This window comes from Triturus cristatus, chromosome 1_2, assembly GCF_964204655.1.
Source record: "Triturus cristatus chromosome 1_2, aTriCri1.1, whole genome shotgun sequence".
Lineage (NCBI taxonomy): Eukaryota > Metazoa > Chordata > Amphibia > Caudata > Salamandridae > Triturus > Triturus cristatus.
Window position 1 is genome coordinate 476,597,035 of NC_140580.1, and position 22,346 is coordinate 476,619,380.

At 42.7% G+C, this 22,346-nt stretch overlaps 1 protein-coding gene across 1 annotated transcript in view; it reads left to right on the top strand.

The window, feature by feature from the left end:
- Nucleotides 1-22,346, top strand: part of STK32C (serine/threonine kinase 32C) — a 1,482,079-nt gene that overhangs the window by 1,311,041 nt on the left and 148,692 nt on the right. The window contains exons 7-8 of the mRNA XM_085606199.1: nt 5,153-5,256; nt 5,359-5,475. Coding sequence (XP_085462325.1) covers nt 5,153-5,256; nt 5,359-5,475 — 221 coding nt within the window. The remainder of the gene's footprint in view (nt 1-5,152; nt 5,257-5,358; nt 5,476-22,346) is intronic.

The following is a 22,346-nucleotide window of genomic DNA, read 5'->3' on the forward strand; positions in this document are numbered from 1 at the left end:
AAAAGGCTGCCTGCATTGGTGCTAGGCAGCCAAGCATTCGCCAGTGCAAGGAAATGACAGGAGTGTGCCGTATAATGTTATATACGGCACATTCCTACCCTATCCCTTCCGCACAGCAAGGTGGCTTGCTGTGTTGTGCTGAGTGAAAAAACAATAAATATGGTCCTGAGTTTCTCTTGTGTTTGTGACTTGCTCCTTCTATCTCTATATACTTAATGGAGTTCCTTCACTGTATTTTCAACAATACTGTTGGAAGCAATCGGTTTGGATCTTCTCAAGAATGCTACCAGCAGTTTAGGTTACAAAGATCTGTTTGTTTTGGAACAGAGTTACTTTTCTCTTCTATTCTAAACGTATAGTGTTGAGGATCTTCTAAAGTGTGGGTCTAGATTAAAGATTGTTTCCTCTGAGTTAAAGAAGCTGTCTACACTTCCATAATTTTTACTCACTTCTATGTCATCATCATTGCTGACACAAGGTAACTTTGATCTTTAACCGGATAATACAACAATACCTGCCTGCTCTTTCAGATGCCTGTATATTGTAAATATTTCGTTTGTACTTTCCATAATTCATAACATTCATGTGGATTTGGTGTCTGCTGCAATGTTATTGCTGCCCTATGCAGTAGACTTTTTTGTTATCTTTATGGATAACATCAGAACACTCCCAGACCTGTGGAAGATTCAGAAGAAGAGCTGCCCTGCTGTTAGAAGTAGGAAGATAGGATCTGCTTGCCTTGAACCCAGGTTCTCCAGAAGTGACTCCAAGGACTAGTTGGCTGATGTCCTGTTTGAGAAAAAAGTACACAAGATGCTTCCAGAGGCCTCCCTGAAACTGCCCAGATGTCTAGCACCAACTGAATCTGCTTAGACCTGCCTGAGCCCTGCTGCTGGCTTCTGCTTGAGTGAGTCCTGATCCCCAAGAGATGCCCCCATGGGCCCTTGGCTGGCATCAGACGGCACTCCTCCTGAGGAAAAGGTGAAAATACAGAGACTTGTGCTCTTCGTGACAGCAAAGTGACCTATTTGGGCCGAGAATTGACCAACCATGATGAAGACCAACGTAAAGCTCCAGCCAGAGTTGCACTTCTCGCTGACAGTGATAGCCCACACTTATTGCCAATGTGAACTTCCAGCAATGACCGGCACTTTATGGTACAACAGAGACCGTCCATGATGCCTGACCTTCTCCTCACGCTGACAGCCTCCTCCTTGTGACCTCCACCAATGCGAACGCACCCTTAACGCCAGACTTGAGAAGGCAACACTTTTGTGGGACTAACCTGGTCCCTGTATCCGACCTGCACTTTATCGCAGTTGACCTAATCTTGTGACTTTACCCTGTGCCAGCATGACCAGATAACGGCGAGTGGTGATTTGTGCTTTTAGGCGCTTATCCACCTAAAACTTAAATCAAATCATATCACCAGCCTACAGATTGGATTTTGGTCATTTTGGGGTCGGTTTTTTTATTACCATCAACTCTATTTGTCTAATGGTTTGGATTTTCTTGTTTTGTGTTTTTACTTTATTACTGTTAGAGGCAATGTGTAAAGTGTTTATGCAGCACTCAAAGTTAAGACGGACTATGTTTGTGTCAGGCTACGAGAGGTTTAAGCACAGCTTTACTTAGTGGCTTTTGTGGTTTATCCTGACAAGCATTGTGCTTAGCGTTTGAGTGGAGCTCATACAATTTAGTAGGACTCTTGACATTTTTTAAAATCTTTTTCTGCTATATAGACCGTAGGATTCTGATAATCAGTTGCTGTTGAGACTGCCGAGTGCAAAACAACCTCTCAAATTTATCTTCAAATAATGCACAAGCTATTCAGCGACACAGCAAATCTGTAGAAATGCCTTCAATATATGATGCGCTTTCAATCTTGAATAAGATGATGATGGAAGCATTGGTTCTGCTGGGCTAGGGGCTAAGTGAACATGAGTTACGGAAATAGGTTGTGTATTGGCTTGTTCAGTAGGACCACATTTCACCCTGAATGGGGCAGATTCACTTCTTGCCATTTTAGGAAACAAAGATCTACGCTTCCTATTCCCCAAATGGAGACTTTTCTGATTTTCTCCCAGACAAATACAATTCTTATGGGGTCAGTGGAAAAGTTCCCTAAGATAAAACAAGATGGGAATTCCTATAATTATTCCTTATTAGTAATTACTTTTAATGAAGCACAAGGTAAACTAGAAGCAAATCCATACCCTTGCCCAGTGGATGCTGCTCATGAGTTTTAGCACTGATTTTGACACTGATGTATTTCATCTCTTCACTGTGTATGATTCAAGTACATCTTTGTTTCTAGTTTCAAGATTAATGCTTTAGCTTTGTATGTTATCCTACATCCAAGCACATTTGTATCAGTAGGTATTGAATGAGTTGCTCTTGCTCAGAACAATAAAACATTTTTAGAGTGCAGTATTGTAATTGGTTGACAACAAAAGCTGTTATCGATATTTGGAATTGTTGCACTAAATGTTACTTACCAAAATACTAATGGAAACAATGAGAAAATACAATGGGCCTGTATCACAAAAAGACTCGCAAATCTGCACCCATAGCTATGCAGCTGCAGATTTATGACTTTTAGAAATTCACAAACAATTCCAGGAGTCAAGCCTGCAAAGCTCCTTGAGATGAGTAAGTTGCGCTACTTTCCATACAGGCGGCTCTCTGTGGCAGACACTCAGTACAGGAGAAGTGGCGCCTTCTATGTAAATGCATATTTTTCTTTGTATTCCTCAGGGAGAAGCCCCTTCACCTCCACATCTAGCAAATCTGGGTTTGATCATTTATCTCCCCACCCTGAAATAGGAGCTATTCCAGCCCTGTACGGGAGTAAGTGTATGACCCTTTTTAGGGTGGAGAGTGGATTTTTTAATGGCCACGAACCTAATTGTTTGAGGCTATTCCCAAGATCCTAAGGCAAATCATGCTTTAGAACATCCACTTACCATCCCTTGCGTGAGGGATCCACACTCATGGCACAGGTCTCTGCCCCTGTCAAATGTTTATGTCTACCAGGAATCCCTTTGTGAATTTCTAGCAGGTATTAAAAGGTAAATTCAATCTAAACCTATTTTTACAATGAAATAAATAGCTGACTCCCATCTTTCACTGCTTTTCCAAACAATGGCACATTATTCTCTGAGGGATAAGAGGTTTGATGTAGACTTACTCAACACAGGGGTCCTCATATTTGGAAATTTCTTGCAACCAACACCTGCAAGCATTTATGAAAACCCATTCTAAAATAGACATTGATGCTCATTCATGTGTTGTGACACATGTGCATACATGCATGATGACCTGCTCGCATGTGTGCTGTGAAGCATAACAGGTATTTCTTAAATTACTGCCCTAACATTGCAGATGGCTATATGAACTGATAAATTAATATGTTGAAAAAGTGAAAAACAAGTGTGTGCAAAGTGTAAAAAAAAGAAAGCAGTGGCATTTTGCAGGTGCCCTCAACACTTAATAAATACTTAATAAATAAATAATGAAAATAAAGTAACACAGGGAGTGGGATGGAGGGATGATAAAAGGAACAGGGAGCGAGGTACAGAGCTTGGGAGAAGTTAATAGAGAGCATGCTATATGTGCGCGGAGAAGAGAAGTAATCAAGTAAACACAAACTATCCCACTCAATTGCTCAATAGCAAATAAAATAAGAGTCCCTTCAAGTATGTAGGACAATCATTGAATTAGGTACAGACAACTGAGATAAATAGCAAAGCCATCCAATCATGAACAAGACACTGACCCTTATAGTCAAGAACAATAATTAAGTAGAATACACACCTTAAGTTATGTTATTAAGTATTTATAGCGCGCACGGATACTCAGGAGTCTCCCGGCGCGTGAGCCAGTAATAAGGAGACAGAAGGGTGTGTAATGCGGCTGAAAGTTAATTAAAAAGCAAAGTTATCCTCAATATTGGATCTCAAGTACTCTGCTCTCATAGTGGCTCTCACATCCTTGCCTTAAGGATTGTAAATTCACTCTGTTATCGAGCCCCCAAAGTGCACTACAGACTACCAATATGTACTAAGGGGATGTTTTATTAAATTTGGACTAAACATATCTCTGGACCCTTCAACACACCCATGACACTTTTATGATCGCATTTTCGTCCAACAAATCCTGCTGTTCCTAATCTTCCTCTTTTAAATCGAGGATGCATTAATCACAATATGTATCACAGTCTATCTCAGAAAATTGGACAAATGTCACTTCGTCCCCCAGGATGCTGTATATATTCAGTTGTACCACAAAGGACACCTTTCCTTTGCGAGCCACTAAGGACACCCTTAGTATTTAATGGGGCAGTGCCCATCTCCTCTTAAAATACTGTAACAAGTTTCCTCCAAATTTAAAACATCAGGAATTTTCTTCCTTTTTCATTCCTTACATTTCTCTCTTCTCCCTCTGAAAGTGAGCATATTCCTTGTCTGACACATTCTTTCATCTCATTTTACTTAATGCTTTGAGTTTCTTTATTTGAACTATTTATCTCTTTGTGCAAGACGTTTTATTACATCATCTTCTAACAAATTATATGAGTGCTCTTCTCTATATCTGCATTTCTAATACAGCTCCTGTACATGCTTCAGCTTCCATTACTGGAACATGCTTTCTCACAAACACTTTTCTTTTTTCCACATCCAATATTTTTGAGGCCAGTGGTGCTTCTTACTCGGTTTGGTGTTTCTTTTTTTACAACCCTGCTAGTATTTCCTTCTTTCTATTGAGGTGCAATCTTCTCTATCCAAAATGGCAGCTTTGACTTGTGATCCCCGCGAGAGTTTGTGAAATGTCACGATGTTTACATATCACCCAACTGGCTTGACCAGGGATCAGAGGAAACTCTGCAATCCAGTGCTCACACTGTTTCTCTTGAACATTTGGCCAATTATTTGCATTCTAGCACTACCTACATATTTCACTTTGTTTATCCATTATACAAATCTAAACTTCTTACTTCATCTGTCTGGTGCTGAGACCTAAACATGGAATAAAGTGGAAACCCAGCTGATCCAAATGCCTTGTATTGTTGATGACATCCCCATAACAAAGGAACACTGAAATTGGAAACTACAAAAGGGTTTAATAAAATGTATTTTCTCCTTTTTCAAAGCTCCTGAGATATTTCATTCATTCATGAACGGCGGCACTGGCTACTCATTCGAAGTGGACTGGTGGTCATTGGGCGTAATGGCGTTTGAACTTCTGCGAGGATGGGTACGAAAAAAAGACTAATATTTCCTCACCCCTTCTCTTATGCTGCCTGTTTTTCCCCAGGTGTCACTGTTGTATACTTTAATTTTTTTCTTCTTTTTCTAGAGACCTTACGACATCCATTCAAGTAACCCTGTAGAATCTCTAATTCAATTATTCAGCACAGTGACCGTCCAATATGCCTCGGTGTGGTCCAAAGACATGATTGCTTTGCTACGAAAGGTAAACAAGTTTCATTACTAATGTTGGCTTTATTACATAATGTAAAGTCGCAATGTAGTAACTATTGCTGGAGTGGATATTTGTTCAATAATAAAGCACATTGAACACTTTTGAATCTTCTGAGTAAGATATTCAACCAGTGACAGTCGCATAGCAACTCTACTGACGCCCGGAATATGATTGGACAACAAAGTTTATTCGTGTGCGTTGTTATCCTCACAGGATGCGCGCACTTCATTGGATGATGACCGTGGCGTGGGCTGTCTAACAATTGAGCCAATATAATTCGTAGTGTGGATTTGTGTTCATTTGTTCTGGCTTACGTTTATCATTTTAAGATGAATACGTAAAATACATACGTTCTTTTCTGCACGCTGTACCGGAATGAAAGGGATGTGACAATGGGAAAGTTACACAGCAACGTTCAGTCCGCTTTGGAAAAAAACATTTTCTATTCACAACCTTAATGATTCAATACACGCATGAAAAGAGAACAGATGTGGGTAGCTGTTCCGAGTACCAGACCAGGAGGTAAGACAAACAAGACAAGTACTAACAGCCAGGACAACGTGTATCTGGCATTACGACACTGGAATAATTAGCAAAGATGCATAAAGCAGACACACGAGTAAGCTTTCTTGAATGCCCACCATTTCTTCATGTAAGATACGATGTTCAATGAAAAAAACAAGATTTGCCAGATGTGAGCTGTTCTTTCTAAAAAAACGAACTGTTTCCGTGTTTTTATTTATTTTCATAGGTTTCTAAAGAACAGGTAAAGTTTCTCTGGCATTAGAACGCCCTAAAAAATATTTGCAAATAGACCAGTCATTTATATAGACATGGAATATATTTCACCTTTTCCCGCCCTCTCTAAAAAACACAGCATTGTTAACGACTTATCTGTTCTAGAGTTTTAGAGAGAGGTTTGCACAGCGTATCGGTAGTGCACACATATGGTCAGGGACTACCGAATTTCCCCCTCCCCCTGCGCGTAAACCACATTTCTAATGAGGGACATGAGAAGGTAATTACTTTTTGGAGGCGGGGGTCGTACAACCCCCGGCCGTATTTATTAAAATATGAAAACAAAATTAAAATTTTGAAATAAACAATATTAACACAATTATACGCAGAAACATAACACAACATTTGATTACAATTCATATGCACAGATATCAGATGGCTAACCTTAAACTATCACTAATACATAGTTTTCCTATCCGAATCTAACATCTGGACATAATCATACATTAATTATTTTCTGCGTATCCTATTTGGGCCTACGGCAAGGTCGCTAACCGGTGTCAGATCCTTATCAATTAACCACGCCCTCCCGTAGGAGTTGCGCATGCGCAGAGGGCCCGCTTACCGAGAGGGTACTTCCCCCCCCCCGGTTACCCCATACGTTCCCTGAACTCCATTCCAATTTGTGGGGTCTTGCACTCTGCGCCATTTAATGACGTCGATACCAGTGCGGGGTGGCCAACCAGCCTAAAGAAAGCGTGACTCCCCTCCTTTCCCCGCACCCATCCATCCAACCGGATGTACCGCCCCTGGAGTTCTAGGAGAGACCCCTTGTCCCTCCTCCTGGGCGACCCCATCCGTGAATGGCGCCGCCCCCTAAGGACCTTAAATGTACTGCTCACCAGTCATGACCTTACTGTCTGACCAAGGAATAGCAATAAATACGACGATAAATAACCTGTAAAGGGAAAAACCAAAGGAACAAAACAACACCACACCGTAATTCATTACCCAATGATCCTATTGCAACAGGGGATGGTGGGTGGGCAAACAAATAGTTAGCAGCCCCCCAAGGGCTGCGTCTGATTGTCTGAGAGCGCGGGACCAAGAGACCGTGTCCCGCGCTCCCGGGCCCTTTATCCTAACACTGGGGGCAGACCAGTTCTAACTGGCCTGTCCCCCGCAGCCCCCTTGACCCGGAAGCACCTTAATTGCTTCCGGGTCAAGGGTTCCCTGCCGCCACCCAATCCCGGCCGTGGCGCTCCCACCGCGTCACACTGATGCGGTAGACCCGCCGGGCCGGACGAACAGGCGAGGGGGGGGGAGGGGGTCGGTGCCCCGCCATATCCGCGGCGGGGCCGATACCGGCACCCGCCTTTCTATATGGTCAGGGACTACCGAATTTCCCCCTCCCCCTGCGCGTAAACCACATTTCTAATGAGGGACATGAGAAGGTAATTACTTTTTGGAGGCGGGGGTCGTACAACCCCCGGCCGTATTTATTAAAATATGAAAACAAAATTAAAATTTTGAAATAAACAATATTAACACAATTATACGCAGAAACATAACACAACATTTGATTACAATTCATATGCACAGATATCAGATGGCTAACCTTAAACTATCACTAATACATAGTTTTCCTATCCGAATCTAACATCTGGACATAATCATACATTAATTATTTTCTGCGTATCCTATTTGGGCTTACGGCAAGGTCGCTAACCGGTGTCAGATCCTTATCAATTAACCACGCCCTCCCGTAGGAGTTGCGCATGCGCAGAGGGCCCGCTTACCGAGAGGGTACTTCCCCCCCCCGGTTACCCCCATACGTTCCCTGAACTCCATTCCAATTTGTGGGGTCTTGCACTCTGCGCCATTTAATGACGTCGATACCAGTGCGGGGTGGCCAACCAGCCTAAAGAAAGCGTGACTCCCCTCCTTTCCCCGCACCCATCCATCCAACCGGATGTACCGCCCCTGGAGTTCTAGGAGAGACCCCTTGTCCCTCCTCCTGGGCGACCCCATCCGTGAATGGCGCCGCCCCCCTAAGGACCTTAAATGTACTGCTCACCAGTCATGACCTTACCGCCACAGGCCAGCATAGTTGACCGACTATCTGGCCCCCCCATCCTAACTCAGAAAGGTCATGCCCCTGCCTCAATTCCCTGACCCATCCTATGAAAATTCATTCCACACCATTTCATCACCTAACCTAGTCGAATGAACCACGACTTCTATGAAGCACAGTTCCCCCTGACACCCCATCGGACCAGATTATGCTGCAGCCCTGGCACCTTTGTGCTACCCAGGCAACCTTGGAGATTACCTCCTCCAGAACGACCCTTCTGCCTAGTGGTATCAAGCCGTTACCCCACTACCTAAGAACTATTGTGGCGAAGGACAGTGTCTCTTCAGAAGATCAGTGATAAAAACCCCCCTAAACTGACTGCGCCCAAGAAAAGATACTTGGAAACCCCCTTGCTCTCGGCTCTGTGAGTATAGTCCGCAGGTGTAAAAAGCTTCCTCCCTACTGAAATCTCTGCAATCCATGCAGAGGTGAACCGCGGCCTAGACGCGTCACTATCCCACTCCCATACGAAGTATTCCAACTGCTCTACCCAGGCGTAGGGTCCGTGCCCCCCTTCCTAGTGTGTGATAAAACAAATACCAGGGTCGACTGCATCCGACAAAGTTGACATACCGCCAGGGAGCCACTAAATGGTCTTGATTGAACGCATCGCGATGTAACACGTTGCAACCCACACCCTAGTATTAGTAGCACCATGCTGTAAAACAGTCAGGGTTAACCGGCCACTCAAATAGCCCGGCACTCATTGCCGACGTGATTATACGATTGTGATACTAACCCAGTAGTGTCCCACAGGCTCCCAAAGAATTCCCATAAGCCTACCATGGGCCTCGTGACCCATTGAAACCGAAACAATCTGCTCTAAGATAGGTTCTGTGTTGACTGCTGCCCCTACCACAACATCCCAACACGCCTAGTGACCAATTTATTGACAAAGGGGTGCTGAGCAATAGTTTCGTACCCGGTCACTCCACATTTCCAGGATAATAATGCTACGGGCTGGCTTCATCATAGGAATGTGCTTGCCGTTTGAGCCCTAGACCGTGAACTACCTGCAACCAAGCACAACGTTCTGGGATAAGCTCCGTGCCAGCCTATCCCCCTACATCGAGCATTCCAACCCTGTTCAATGTCCGCACTGAAAGGCGCCTGCGTGGACATGCGCCCTAATGGCAGTTAGCCGTTGCATGACCCCGCAATTCATGCGTCGCATCTGCCCCTAACACTTGTGTTTTATACCGCCGGTAAAGGTATACACCTGCAAGGCAACGAACTGCCACCATAACAAGAATGGCAACAATAAATGGGTGAGAACCATACCCTCCCACTATAATGCATGAGCAGCTCTGAAGGTATACACCTGCCAGGCAGACGTACTGCCGACTTACCACAAATGGCAACAACAAATGAGTGACAACTACACATTCCAGCTATGAAGCATATGGAGCACTGTCTCAGGCTAGCACCGCAGGAACCACTGGGTTGATCGCCCATTCCATTTGATGCCGCCGCTTGCCACTCGCGTTCCGGCTCCACCGGTCCCTTTAGTTGTCAACCTCTCATAGTCATAGCGGTGTGTAGCTCTTCCAGGCATCAGGCGTGGATCCAGGCATACATAAATGAAAATCAAAATTAATGATTAGTGCCTTATGCTGTGAGGTGCCCAACAACGATTTTTTAAGTCAGCGCTACTTCGCGAGACTGTACTCTCCCCACTTTCACCCACACCCCACAGGCTTTTAAAGTGTATCGATACTATTCTTAGGCCCGCCGGACCCATCATTCGTACGCCAAAATGTATGTAGGTGACCCGACGGAGGCGGGCGCCTCGCGGGACTGACATCAAAGACTGGAATATATTGATGTGACCTCACCACGGCTTGGAACGTCTTGATGTGACACCAACAGTCAGCAGTCATGTTTCAATCTGACAAACATGTTTGACCATTCTGTAGCACATAATGGTCAGCACCTGGATGTGTAGCATTGAGTTTTTTGCGTTCATATTGACCAGACACATTCCTACTCCCCGAGTAAGTTCTACGACAAAATGTGGCAAGCAAGTAGAGCTAGCTAACCTGGTTGTCACCACTCTTTAGTAAGTAGGGATATGTGCGTTTCCGCAAGGATTAATTTGTGCCACTACCATGAGAATAATGGGTAATCTACCGTCTCTGCACCTTGGTGACTGACCCGAAGCAGTCTGTGGTCAATGCAAGGTTTAAAAACCCTACACCGATCACCGACTTATAATTTCGGCCCCTTAGCCTGCCCTCAGTTGTATTACATAAGAAACATTGAAACTGACTTTCAAAGAGAGCTCCTAGCATGGCCCAATTGCATTACATAATGAACATCGAAACCTGACTTGAAATGAGAGCGCCTAGCATAGCGCCAGTTGCATTAATTGAGGACATTGAAATCATAATTCTATGTAAGAACGCCTAGCATAACACCAATTGTATTTTACATGAGGAGCATTGAAGTAGCGAAATCAAATTAGAACATCTAGCATAGCGCTAGTGTCATAACATGAAGAACATTTCACCAGATTTTCCGAGAGACTTCGAGAGTGCTAAGCATGGTTTAGCTTTAACTTTCGTGTTTTGACCCGCAAACCTATCCTCCTTAAACACTCAATCAGAACAATTGGTCCTGAAATGGCCTCACATATATCGGAACCTCAGTTCGCTATGCATTATCACCAGTGATTAATAACAGCCATCTAGCCGTGTGAAATTCTCATTTGCAAGTTTTTGTATTAGTTACACTTGGCGTTACGCTTAGCAGAGGGGCAGGCCATTATGTTGAGAGCACCCAACACAGCCCACTCGCATTTAAAAGGGGCACATTCATAATTGTTAGGCACAGGAAGATTGAGTGAACTCCTGCCTTACTCCTGTGCAATCGTGTTAAGATGGACATGATAATACGTGCTAACCACCCCATGGTTACATACATGCTGGCACACTTGATAAAACCCATGCGGTAACACTTACGTGGGAATACCCCAGAAAAACGCCCATATCGTAACATCACTGCAATCCCTCCATGCGGTAACATCCCCTTTGATAACCACTTGTAAAACCTACGTGGCAACACACGGTCACAGTCACGCGGTATTACCCCCCTGGTAAACATTCAAATCCAAAAGTACTAAACACCAACGTGATAAAACCCACAAGGTAACTCTTGCTATCATCGCAGAAAGGGTTTACCCTATTCCGAGAACCTATTCGCTAAGGTGTCACCGAGATCCCAATAGCGTGAGCATAAGCAAGGGGCTTTGGTCTCCTTGCTTTGCGCAGTAACGTAACTGCAAAAATATGTCTTTAGATAAAATACCCACGCAACATATCCCCAAGAGCATAAAGACCCCAACTGTGTAGCTTCAGGTAGTAACAAGCTGCCCTGCAAAAATGCGCTTTATGATTCACATGCAATCCATCATAATCTCTCCCTTACAAGAGGTATTCTTGACCTGTCCGCGCGTGGATGTGATTCAGCAGGTGTCGTTATAATTAACTAATAATATTTGTAAAGAGATAATCATGCGGGAAATACCCTAGTCAACAGCAATCACTGACAACGCCAACATACTTAGCGTATGTACGCGCCGAATACGGGCACATATGGATAATGCATACATGCACACAGGCAATCACAGCTACTGACCCCCCTGTTACCGAAATTCGAACAGACATGCAGGCAGCCATGCCCACAATCCAAGAAATATGTAGCCATTAAACAGTAGGGGCAAAGAATGACGGGTATCAGGGTACGATGAGTCACTGGGCGATTTGCACTAGGGGCCCATGATAGCACCGAGCCAGTTGCACCAAGGCGGTTAGCACTATAGGACCACACACGTGCACATAGATACACAGTCTTGGCATCAAAACGTTCATAGTCCCAAATCGCATCTCTTAACACCACCGTGGGGAAAGGAGCATGGTGGTTTCACGATTTTCACTGTTCCACCCTCTCACGCTGCCACGCGCATCGCTTGCATCAAGCCCACGCGCACGCAGGGCCCACCCCAACACCCTCTCACACTGTAGTTCCGGGTAGCCCGGTTTATTACGCGCTACCTTATTACTAACAAATGCGCTCCTTTATGCTGGTGCCCGTGCCTATCTTCTGACCCAGAATGACCCTGCTCTTTTAAAAGGTAGTGCACCCGTGCACGCGCGCTGCCTTCAAGCGCTATCTCCTCCCCGCATTAACGAAAGCTTGTCATCATACCTCAATTCCATGCTTCAAACTCGATCAAACATGGTCTGGCAAGTGTAGTTTTACAAGTAGCTACCGACCGCCGTATTATTGGAAAATGAATCTGTTGCTTATTCGCCTGAGGGTGCGGGGCGTATTGGCAAAGAATGTCCCATTTATTTGGTCTTAATTGTCTCGGCGCGTTAACCGCCCGAGCTATCTCCCCAGTGAAGCAGCACGTCCCCAGGTGTCAATTCTTTTAAAAACAGCGTAATCCAACTGACAAAATTGATGGGAATTGAACCCTACTGAAACGGGTAATATCTACATGGATGCGGGGTGTGTGACCGAAGGTCCTAACCTGGTGTAGCTCCTGCGCGCACACCGCACTCTCATTACACATTTTCTATGGCACGGGGAGATTACGTAATTAGCCCAGAATCACAGGATGGACGCGACCTTGAGGCTCTAGCTCAAATTTCCAGTACCAGAGTGTGCTTCGGATCACCATCCATAAAGTTAAACAGGCGAATGTGCTAACCGTTCGCACCACAACATTCGGCAGAGTTCGAAATGTTGTCAGCTTATGACATTTTTACGGCGTTTGCGGGACCCGAACCCTTGTCCTGAGAGACACTTTATAACCACAGGCCCCAGACTTACAATTGAGCTATAGCTCCTAGTCATCATAGCTCCTAGTCATTAACCGTCATTTTTGCCGCTTGCTATTCTTTCTAACATTTCCGTGCAATTATACTTTTCAGCTCAGCTGTATCGCGCCCGATCACGCAGCATGCACACGAAGAACCACAGCAACCTACGCGTATATAACAATGAGCACCCTCGGTGCACAACAGCATTCAATTACGCGCTCCTGTCCACCCGCAGTGAGCCTCGGCCCCCTTCCACCAAACAAAATGAAACCCATCCAATCATTTCACAAGGAATCGAACCCGTGCACTAGGGGCCTGATCACCACAGCAATACTTAACTGAGCTAATAGCTCGATCTAAGGCGCCTCTCCCATGGAACTCCCGCCGCCGACCACGTAGAGAGACCGCAGGCCTGCTTCCGCTGTACTCGCGCTGCCCAGAGAACGCCTCGCCCACGACTCCTACGTAGTAGACAGCCACCGGCGATGCATATACTGCTCCACCGATGAAATCCCCGACCGCGAACCTGCAGGGAAACAAAACAAACAAATAGTTAGCAGCCCCCCAAGGGCTGCGTCTGATTGTCTGAGAGCGCGGGACCAAGAGACCGTGTCCCGCGCTCCCGGGCCCTTTATCCTAACACTGGGGGCAGACCAGTTCTAACTGGCCTGTCCCCCGCCGCCCTCTTGACCCGGAAGCACCTTAATTGCTTCCGGGTCAAGGGTTCCCTGCCGCCACCCAATCCCGGCCGTGGCGCGCCCACCGCGTCACACTGATGCGGTAGACCCGCCGGGCCGGACGAACAGGCGAGGGGGGGGGGCAGGGGGTCGGTGCCCCGCCATATCCGCGGCGGGGCCGATACCGGCACCCGCCTTTCTATTACATGTGCTAACTTGCACTGGCTACTCCCTTGTACGCCTTAACCCCTTGACCTGAGAGGTTCCCTCATTGGTGTTGATACCTATGTTTTTTTATCTTTAGGGCATTTCGTGCATAAACTTTCATAACTTTTTTCTACAAAAGGCATCCAGGCCAAATGTTCATCCTTTATTTTCCTAATATTTCAGTATTATAAAGGTACCCTGGGTTTGATGATTCCCCTTTAGCTGATAAAATAAACAACATTTAGGGCCATATGTAGGTAGGGACACATTTACCACTTCATAAATACCGAATTTTACCGATTCGGTATTTATGAAGTGGTAAATAATATGTAGGTAATTGGTCGGTAAATATTACCGATTCGGAATAATTCGGTAATTACCGAATCGGTATTTACCGATTCGGTAATGAGGCATACCTTCCCATTGATGGGAAGGTATGCCTCATTACCGAATCGGTAAATACCGATTCGGTAATGGGGGGAACACATGCAAGGGTGGCAGGGTGTCACATTGACACCCTGTTGCACCCCTGAAACGGCCATGGGTGCACATGTGGCACACATACATGCCCGAAGGGCATGTATGTCTGCCACATTGCACACTTGTAGGCGCTATGAAATGCATTTCACCATCCATACTTTATTTACCACCAACTATTAGTTGGTGGTAAATACCGACTCCAAACATCACCCACACACTCCCCCTACATCTCATTTCTGTATTCGGAATTTACCGAATCGGTAAAATTACCGATTCGGTAATTTTACCGATTCGGTAAATTCCGAATACAGAAATTGTCCCCCTACATACCAAAAGCCAAAATACCGGTCGGTAACGGTATAATTACCGAAAATCGGCCGTTACCGACCGGTATTTGGCTTCCTACATGAGGCCCTTAGTAATGTATTTTTTGGGTGAATGGTAAAAAGTTTTTCTCAAGAAACTGTTTTTTTTTTTTTTAAAGTGGCATCACAGATGGTTCCTTTCTTGGGACAAGCAGAGTTGAGGAGGAAAAGCTATTTTTTATTACAGTTTTCACTTTTTTCTAATTGTTAGTCAATTTTTACTATTTGCTATGGTTTCAACCTACTTGCAAGAGCCAAAAACTGAGCTGCAGCTCATAATGATCTTTTATTGTTCACCAACAATGGATCAATTCATGTTGTAAAATCTAATGACTGAAACATGGGTATGAAGGAAACCTATGGATTTAAGAAATGAGCACAAAAACTCATTTGAGAAAAATAAGTTATTTGTGCACCTCTAGATTTGGGTTTACAACAAAAAAAAGGTGCCACACTCGTGTGGGTGGGCCTATTGCCTGTTATAAGAATGGCTGGAAAAATCAACATGGAAACATCATATTTTTTGCATGAAATCAACCCTTTTGGTGATTTAGGTAGCCGAGAATGTGTTCCTGGGCTTGCCCGCAACCCTAGGTAACCTTCCAAATACAGTTATTTCTGAAAACTAGGGACACCGTCCTGCACAAAAACAATCACAAGAGGCGATTTCCTCTTCCTATGTGTACTACAGAAATAGTAAACATACAGCAAAAGGGAAAAACGAGGAGAAATGTAAACATTTCTCCTCATTGCGCCTCACTACACCCCCCCTGGGGTGGCGTAGCATACTGACGCATTTCCAGGTTTATGAATTCTCATAAATCTGGAAATGCAGCAGAATACATGAGTGTTGCGTAGGAACACCCACAGCAACACCCATGTCACTCCCCTTTCAGGAAAATATTTGTGTGAGAAGGGGCCATATCTACAAGTACCCAAAAAGCCACCCAAAAAGCCACAGAGGGTGGTTTTACGTATCCTTGTATATATGGGGCAGCAGGTTGCACTGCCGCCGGTGTGTCACAAAAAGTGACACACCGGTGTCCCCAGGGGCCTCTAAATAAGCCCTAATATACCTTCACTTTCCCTCTTTTCATACAAATACGTCATCAAATCTCTTCCTTCTCACAAACGTATTCATGTATCCCTGTACCAGTACATGTCAAGGAACTAGAATCAACGGATAATGACACATTGGCCATTTTGCAATATTATAATAATAAGAAAACTAGTATTTTGGTGAATCTCAACCCATACCCACATGAATGACTTATACGCATGGTAACATTAAACCCTTCGCTGCCCAACTGAAGAATATGCACATCATAAAAAGACGCCACTAGGATGCCCTTATGATCTATATCTAGATATATATATTTATATATGTATAAGTGAAAGGCCCCCAACTGCTTTTTTTATCTTGTCTTTTTCCCCATGAGGGAATTATTTCTCCTGTTTGGGTATTTATACAAAGTTTTCCCGTGCTTGATCCCTTCTTTGCGCCAGCAACCTCCTAAATGAGCAACCTGGTGCTCAGTACCAGGCCACCTCATATATGTGTATGTGACATCACTAATGACATCACATACATATCATATGAATTTGGGAGGGAATCAATAGCCCCCCTAGGTCCATCCAAGACCAAGCTGTTAGGCGGGGCTTTGTGAGGGGCTAGTTAAACCTATTACTGTTCTCAGATATCCCTAGTCATGCCCACCAGCTCAATCCACTTTCTGTGTTGGGAAGGGAGGGAGGGAGGTGATAGACAGCGCAGAAGGAGCAGCCCAGCTCCTCCTACCACCTCTCTGTGACTTCCAACAGATGAAATTACTAAGGAGGTGGAGATTGGAACAGGAGGGACCAGCATTGTTCCTAATCTCTTTTCTTCAATTCTACACTTCCTGGTTAATTTCACAAAACTACTTCATCTCAGAATGCATCTCTGTCCATAATAAGCCTTCTGAGAGGAAGGAGCTGTGTGTTTGTGCCTCAGCCTGACTTGGCTTGGATTGTTTCTTAGTATATGAAATAAGCCAAGTATTTTCAGGCTCCTTGCTCGGGCACAGACACACAATTCTGTGCCCCAGCATGGAGACAGGCATGGTTTGGATTTTTTCTTAGCCTAAGAAAGTAATCCAAAGAGCATCTGGCTGCCTAGGAGATTTGCTAATTGAAGTTAGTATAAAACCTGCCAGAGGTTCAATACAAACTCCTCTCACTTTCTAGACAATATTTTCCTGCTCAATTGCTGCACATGCTGCAACAAAATTCAGCGAAATCTTTAACCTTTGTACAGACAAGGATAAGTGATGGGCTTCAAACTTGAACCTTGCCAGTAACATCCTGGGAGCACTGTATAGCAAGCTAGGTATATCTGTGAGTAACCCCAATATATCACACAAGAACATTACATGAATCACTGACAGACTTTGGAGCATTGCTAAATTTCACTCCCGTACTGTATTGAAATATATAAAAGTTGGGTCGACTGTGGCGGCCTGTAGCCTTAATATAGACTTTAAGCTGAACCCATAAAGACGTTATTAAGTCATTGATGCATATAATAGATTTCTGAATTGTTTTTTCTTCTTGTTTATTCCGGATAGATTTATTCCAGGATAATGTTATTCCAAGGTAATCTAATGCTGACACCTCTATTTTGGGTGTGCCCATCATTAAGGTGAAATTTGATTTGTTGCGCACCAAATGTCCTGTATATCATCTTTGTTCTCTTAGCATTTATGATCAAATTTAATCCTGACATAATGCATTAAATTAGTGTTGTAATCCGTTCTGTCAAAAGGGATATCATCATCTTCATTATGCCATGAATGACGATTCAATTAAACCCATATTGGAGGTTACAGCACTGTAAGTTTCGGACGACCAGGCTTTCAGGCATATCAGTTGCAAACAATCTCTTCTATCAAGGAGGACAGTGTCATCTGCATACTGTGGTATATGGAAATTCAGTTAACTCAATTATGACAGGTAAACATCAGTAATTTCTAGACCTCAAGGCATTTCAGCTACAAACTAATAGTTTTGGCACCAATGGATAACCTGGGTTGAAGCCACTAAATGTTTCGAACTTTACTACTCCTATGCTCCTAGGGGCATGTGTTTCCACCTAAGAATCACTGGGTAAATACATAAGCAAATCAAGGAGCACACTATACATGCATTTTTAACTTTTTCTATATGTGTACTCCATCCAAGATCACTTGCAGATTTAACGGGTCTGATTTACAAAGGTAACTTTCACTTTTGAGTAATTTACAGCTTTAAGTAAGTTTACTACTTTTGGTTAGCCACAAAATCAGAGTGTAAGCTAATAATATAAAAAGGCACAATAATGAGTGAAGCACCACACATGGCTAACCTATGGTACTGCAAGATGTTCCCTTAAAATAATGGAGGAAGGGAATTGAAATAAAACCTGATAGAATATACTGTTAAATTAAATTACTTAAAATAATTAAAATACAAATAAATATAATTTAGTGTTAACACATATATAAAAATAGAACATATTTAATTTTTAAATATAAAACAAATACCACATTTTGAATTTAAAATTAATGTAACATTACATTTTCTTACAATATACCTGCCTTATTTTTAATTAATTCTATTCATCACTTTCAATAAGTATTAAAGCACATTTTTTCTTTAGTTTGAAATATATTTTTGTAATTTAAACATCAGAAACATTATTTTAGTTTCATTTAGAATATGAAAATGTATTAAAGAAACATTTCAACATTAAATTAATAGTGCTGTAGTGTTTTGTTTTACCTGCATTTCAAATTAATGTATAAATGATTTTACATCAATATAAAATAAAAATATATTTTTAAGATCTATTTTCAAGTTTAATATTTTATTTAAATGTTCCCTATTCTTTACCATAGGGAAAATACAAAGTGGGGGTGGAGATCTCAACATGGTAAAGTATAAGGAAAAATGTTATAAACATTTTTCTAAATTGTTTTGTTATAATAAATAGTAATATAAATTAATTTGGTATATTTATTTTATATGTACAACCAGAGAAAAAAATGCCACACCACTTTTAATTTAATTTCGAAATAAAACCTTTAATCAATGGAATATATTAAATGAAAATATTTTTTTTTGAAGTTTAAATTAAAAATAAATTCCCACATAAACAGAAAAATATTTTGAATTATCCATTATTAAAAGTTATGTATAGAATTAATAACATTTAGGTATATTTTAATAAAAATGATCTTTATATTTACATTTTGTGAATAGCCAAATGCAGTAAATTTATTCATAAGTGTAAATTACTCAGAAGTGTAAGGTATTTTTGTGAATTGGGTTTTTGATATATTTTCCGACTTTGAGTCCAACACACTATTTATTCTTAATGTAACAAAAATGTCATTCGACAATTGAATCGAAGATACGATTTTACAATCCCCATGTTACATGCAAAACATTTTTTATGATTAACAAAATACAACTAATTGTTTTTTCACAGCAGAAGGGAAAGCTGGTCACAGATCAGGGACGTCATTTCCAATGGTCTGGATCTGAAAGAAGTCTTGGAGCTCTTGACTTTGGCTTTTCTCATTTTGGGTAGAAGCTTTTGAAAGATTTGTAGTAAAGCATGACAGATCACGCTCTTAGTTCTGTAGAAATTCTGCAGTATTTCAATCTGGGAAATGCATCAGCCACAGGCTAGCACCCTCAATAAAAATGGCAACCTACCACCAGCTCCTAAGAACATTCCTGGACATAGAAGAAACATCAGATGTAGTAGGAATCCTGCCTGACCTGCCTATGAAGAGGCCTTAACTGTTTCCTTGTCTGCATTTGAACTCGATGACTGGAACTGTTGTCCAAGAGTATGGTGACTGGCCTCCTGTAATTGAATTATGGACACAAAAGGCAGAAGAGTATCTCCACTCTTTGTGGGAAAGACAGCTATCTAGTTTGAAGTCGACTGCACTAGTCCCTGGCGTGAGTGAGACCTGGACTCTAGAAGCCTTTGTTGAGGAACTGAGAACTGTAGGGGAAACCAGCTGTGACTTTACCAGCATGAAACAGAATTAGGGCAAAGCTTCAAAAGCTTCCCAAGAATGGTGTTTTCTCACCTCCAGTACAGGATAAGTGTGTTTGGCCACTCGGAGCATTTTCTGCCTGAGTTTTTGCCTAGTCCTCGGGCACTGTAAAGAAGTATCTGACCCTGTGGAACACTCATCGGCACCAGCTTCCTGCATTGCTGGAGAAATCAGGGGCCCAAAAAAAATCCAAACAGAAGCTCTGTTGCCAGGTATGCAGTCAAGCTTTGTTCCTCTTGCATCTTTTTGCCACCAAAATCGAAATCTTCAGCAGTAGCTCGATGAAAGCATATATGACTTTTATCTGACTCCTGAATAGCATTTAAATCAATATATATATCTGTAAGCGCGCTCTGTGCGCTTACCGTAAGCTTACCGTACGCGTACGGTGCCGTGCGCGAGCTCAATTCTGATTGGTGGTTACATGACTGTAAACATTCGAATCGGTCGAAATCAGGAAGTGTCGGCCGCCATTTTCTGTCTCTCGCACTGAGAAACAAAGGTGGGGAACGCGAAACGGGGGCAACGAAGAGAGTTGCAGACCCCCTAGTGTTTGTCAGGGGTCCAAGAAGGACCCAAAAGTACGAAAAATAAATGTAAAATTTTTTTTCAAAAATCGCGGGGTACGCGTATGGTAAGCTTACCGTACGCGCACGGCAAAAAAAAAAAAAAAAAAAAAAAAGAAGTAACAATCACATTTCTTGAATTGGATTGTTTAATATATATATATATATATATATATATATATATATATATATATATATATATATATATATATATTCAATGAAAAAACCATAGGTTTCACACATGTTACAGTTAGCTGGACATTTCACTCGTAAAAAACCTTTAAAATTCCCCCGTTATAGTTAGTGCAGGCAACTATAACTCACGCAACCGCAATCCTCTGCTGATGACATATGTGTCTTTATGAAAAAAAAATATTTGTAATATATGTATAGCTAAAATTTAATGGAAGAAGACATGGGCAAATAAGTGTCTAAATACAGTATTAGCATCAGCAGAGGATTGCGGTCGCGTGAGTTATAGTTGCCTGCACTAACTATAACGGGGGAATTTCAAAGATTTTTTACGAGTGAAATGTCCAGCTAACTGTAACATGTGTGAAACCTATGGTTTTTTCATTGAATTTGCAAGGTTTTTTAAATGCTAATTCCTAACTATAACGTGTGTGAAACCTATGGTTTTTTCAGTGAATTTGTACGGTTTTTTAAATGCTAAGTTACTTTACGCCGTTCGTGGCGTGCGCGCCCACTTCACGCAGTTTTGAAAATTTCGCGAGGATTCGTCGACCGGCGCCAAAGTTATTCCAAATAGAATGTTGCGGATTTCCTATGGAAACACGGTCCTAACTTTAACTATCTACTGGCGACCGCCAGTAGATAATATATATATATTACCTACTGGCGGTCGCCAGTAGGTAGTTATAGTTAGGACCACGTTTCCATAGGAAAACCTCAACATTCTATTTTGAATAACTTTGGCGCCGGTCGACGAATCCTCGCGAATTTCTCAAAATAGGTGGGGCGCTACGCTCCGCCCCTACCCTGAAAGTCTCGGGGGGATCCGTCAAGCGGGGGCTGAGATAAAAGGGGGGTCCCAAAACGCGTTTTTCCCATGCATTTTTCCATAGGACCTTTAGAACGAGCTACAGCCCGAACGGCTGAACAGAATTACTCAAAATTTGGCAGAGAGGTAGTCCCTAGGTCAAGGAAGTGCCTTTTGTAGGTTTGGTGTAAATCTGTTCAGTAGATTCTGAGAAAATAGCCTTTAAATCAATATATATATCTGAGCCCGCTTACGGTACGCTTACCGTACGCTTACCGTAAGCGTACGGTGGCGTGCGCGAGCGCGATTCTGATTGGCTCTTAGATCTTAGTAAACATTCGAATCGGCCGAAACCAGGAAGCGGCGGCCGCCATTTTCTGTGTTTCACTCTGAAAAAAAAAGAGTGAAAACAAGAAAAGGGGGCAAGGAGGAGAGTTACAGACCCCCTAACATTTGTAAGGGGGTCAAAGAAGGACAGAAAAGTACAAAAAAAACATTTATTGATTTTTAAAAAAATCACGGGGTACGCGTACGGTAAGCTTACGGTAAGCGTACGGTTAAAAAAAATAAAAATGAATAAATGAAATGACGAATTAAGAGTTTAGAAATTAGGGAGCTCTAAAAAGAGCTGTTGTGTTTATGAAGTCATTTTTTTAGTGGTACCTACAAGTAAGTACCGATGCAGAGTCTAAGGTTCAAGAGGAAGACTCTGTTCCCTTCATCATTGAAGTGCACACCATCTCCTCTATAAATGTCTTGCATGTCATAACGCAAGTTGT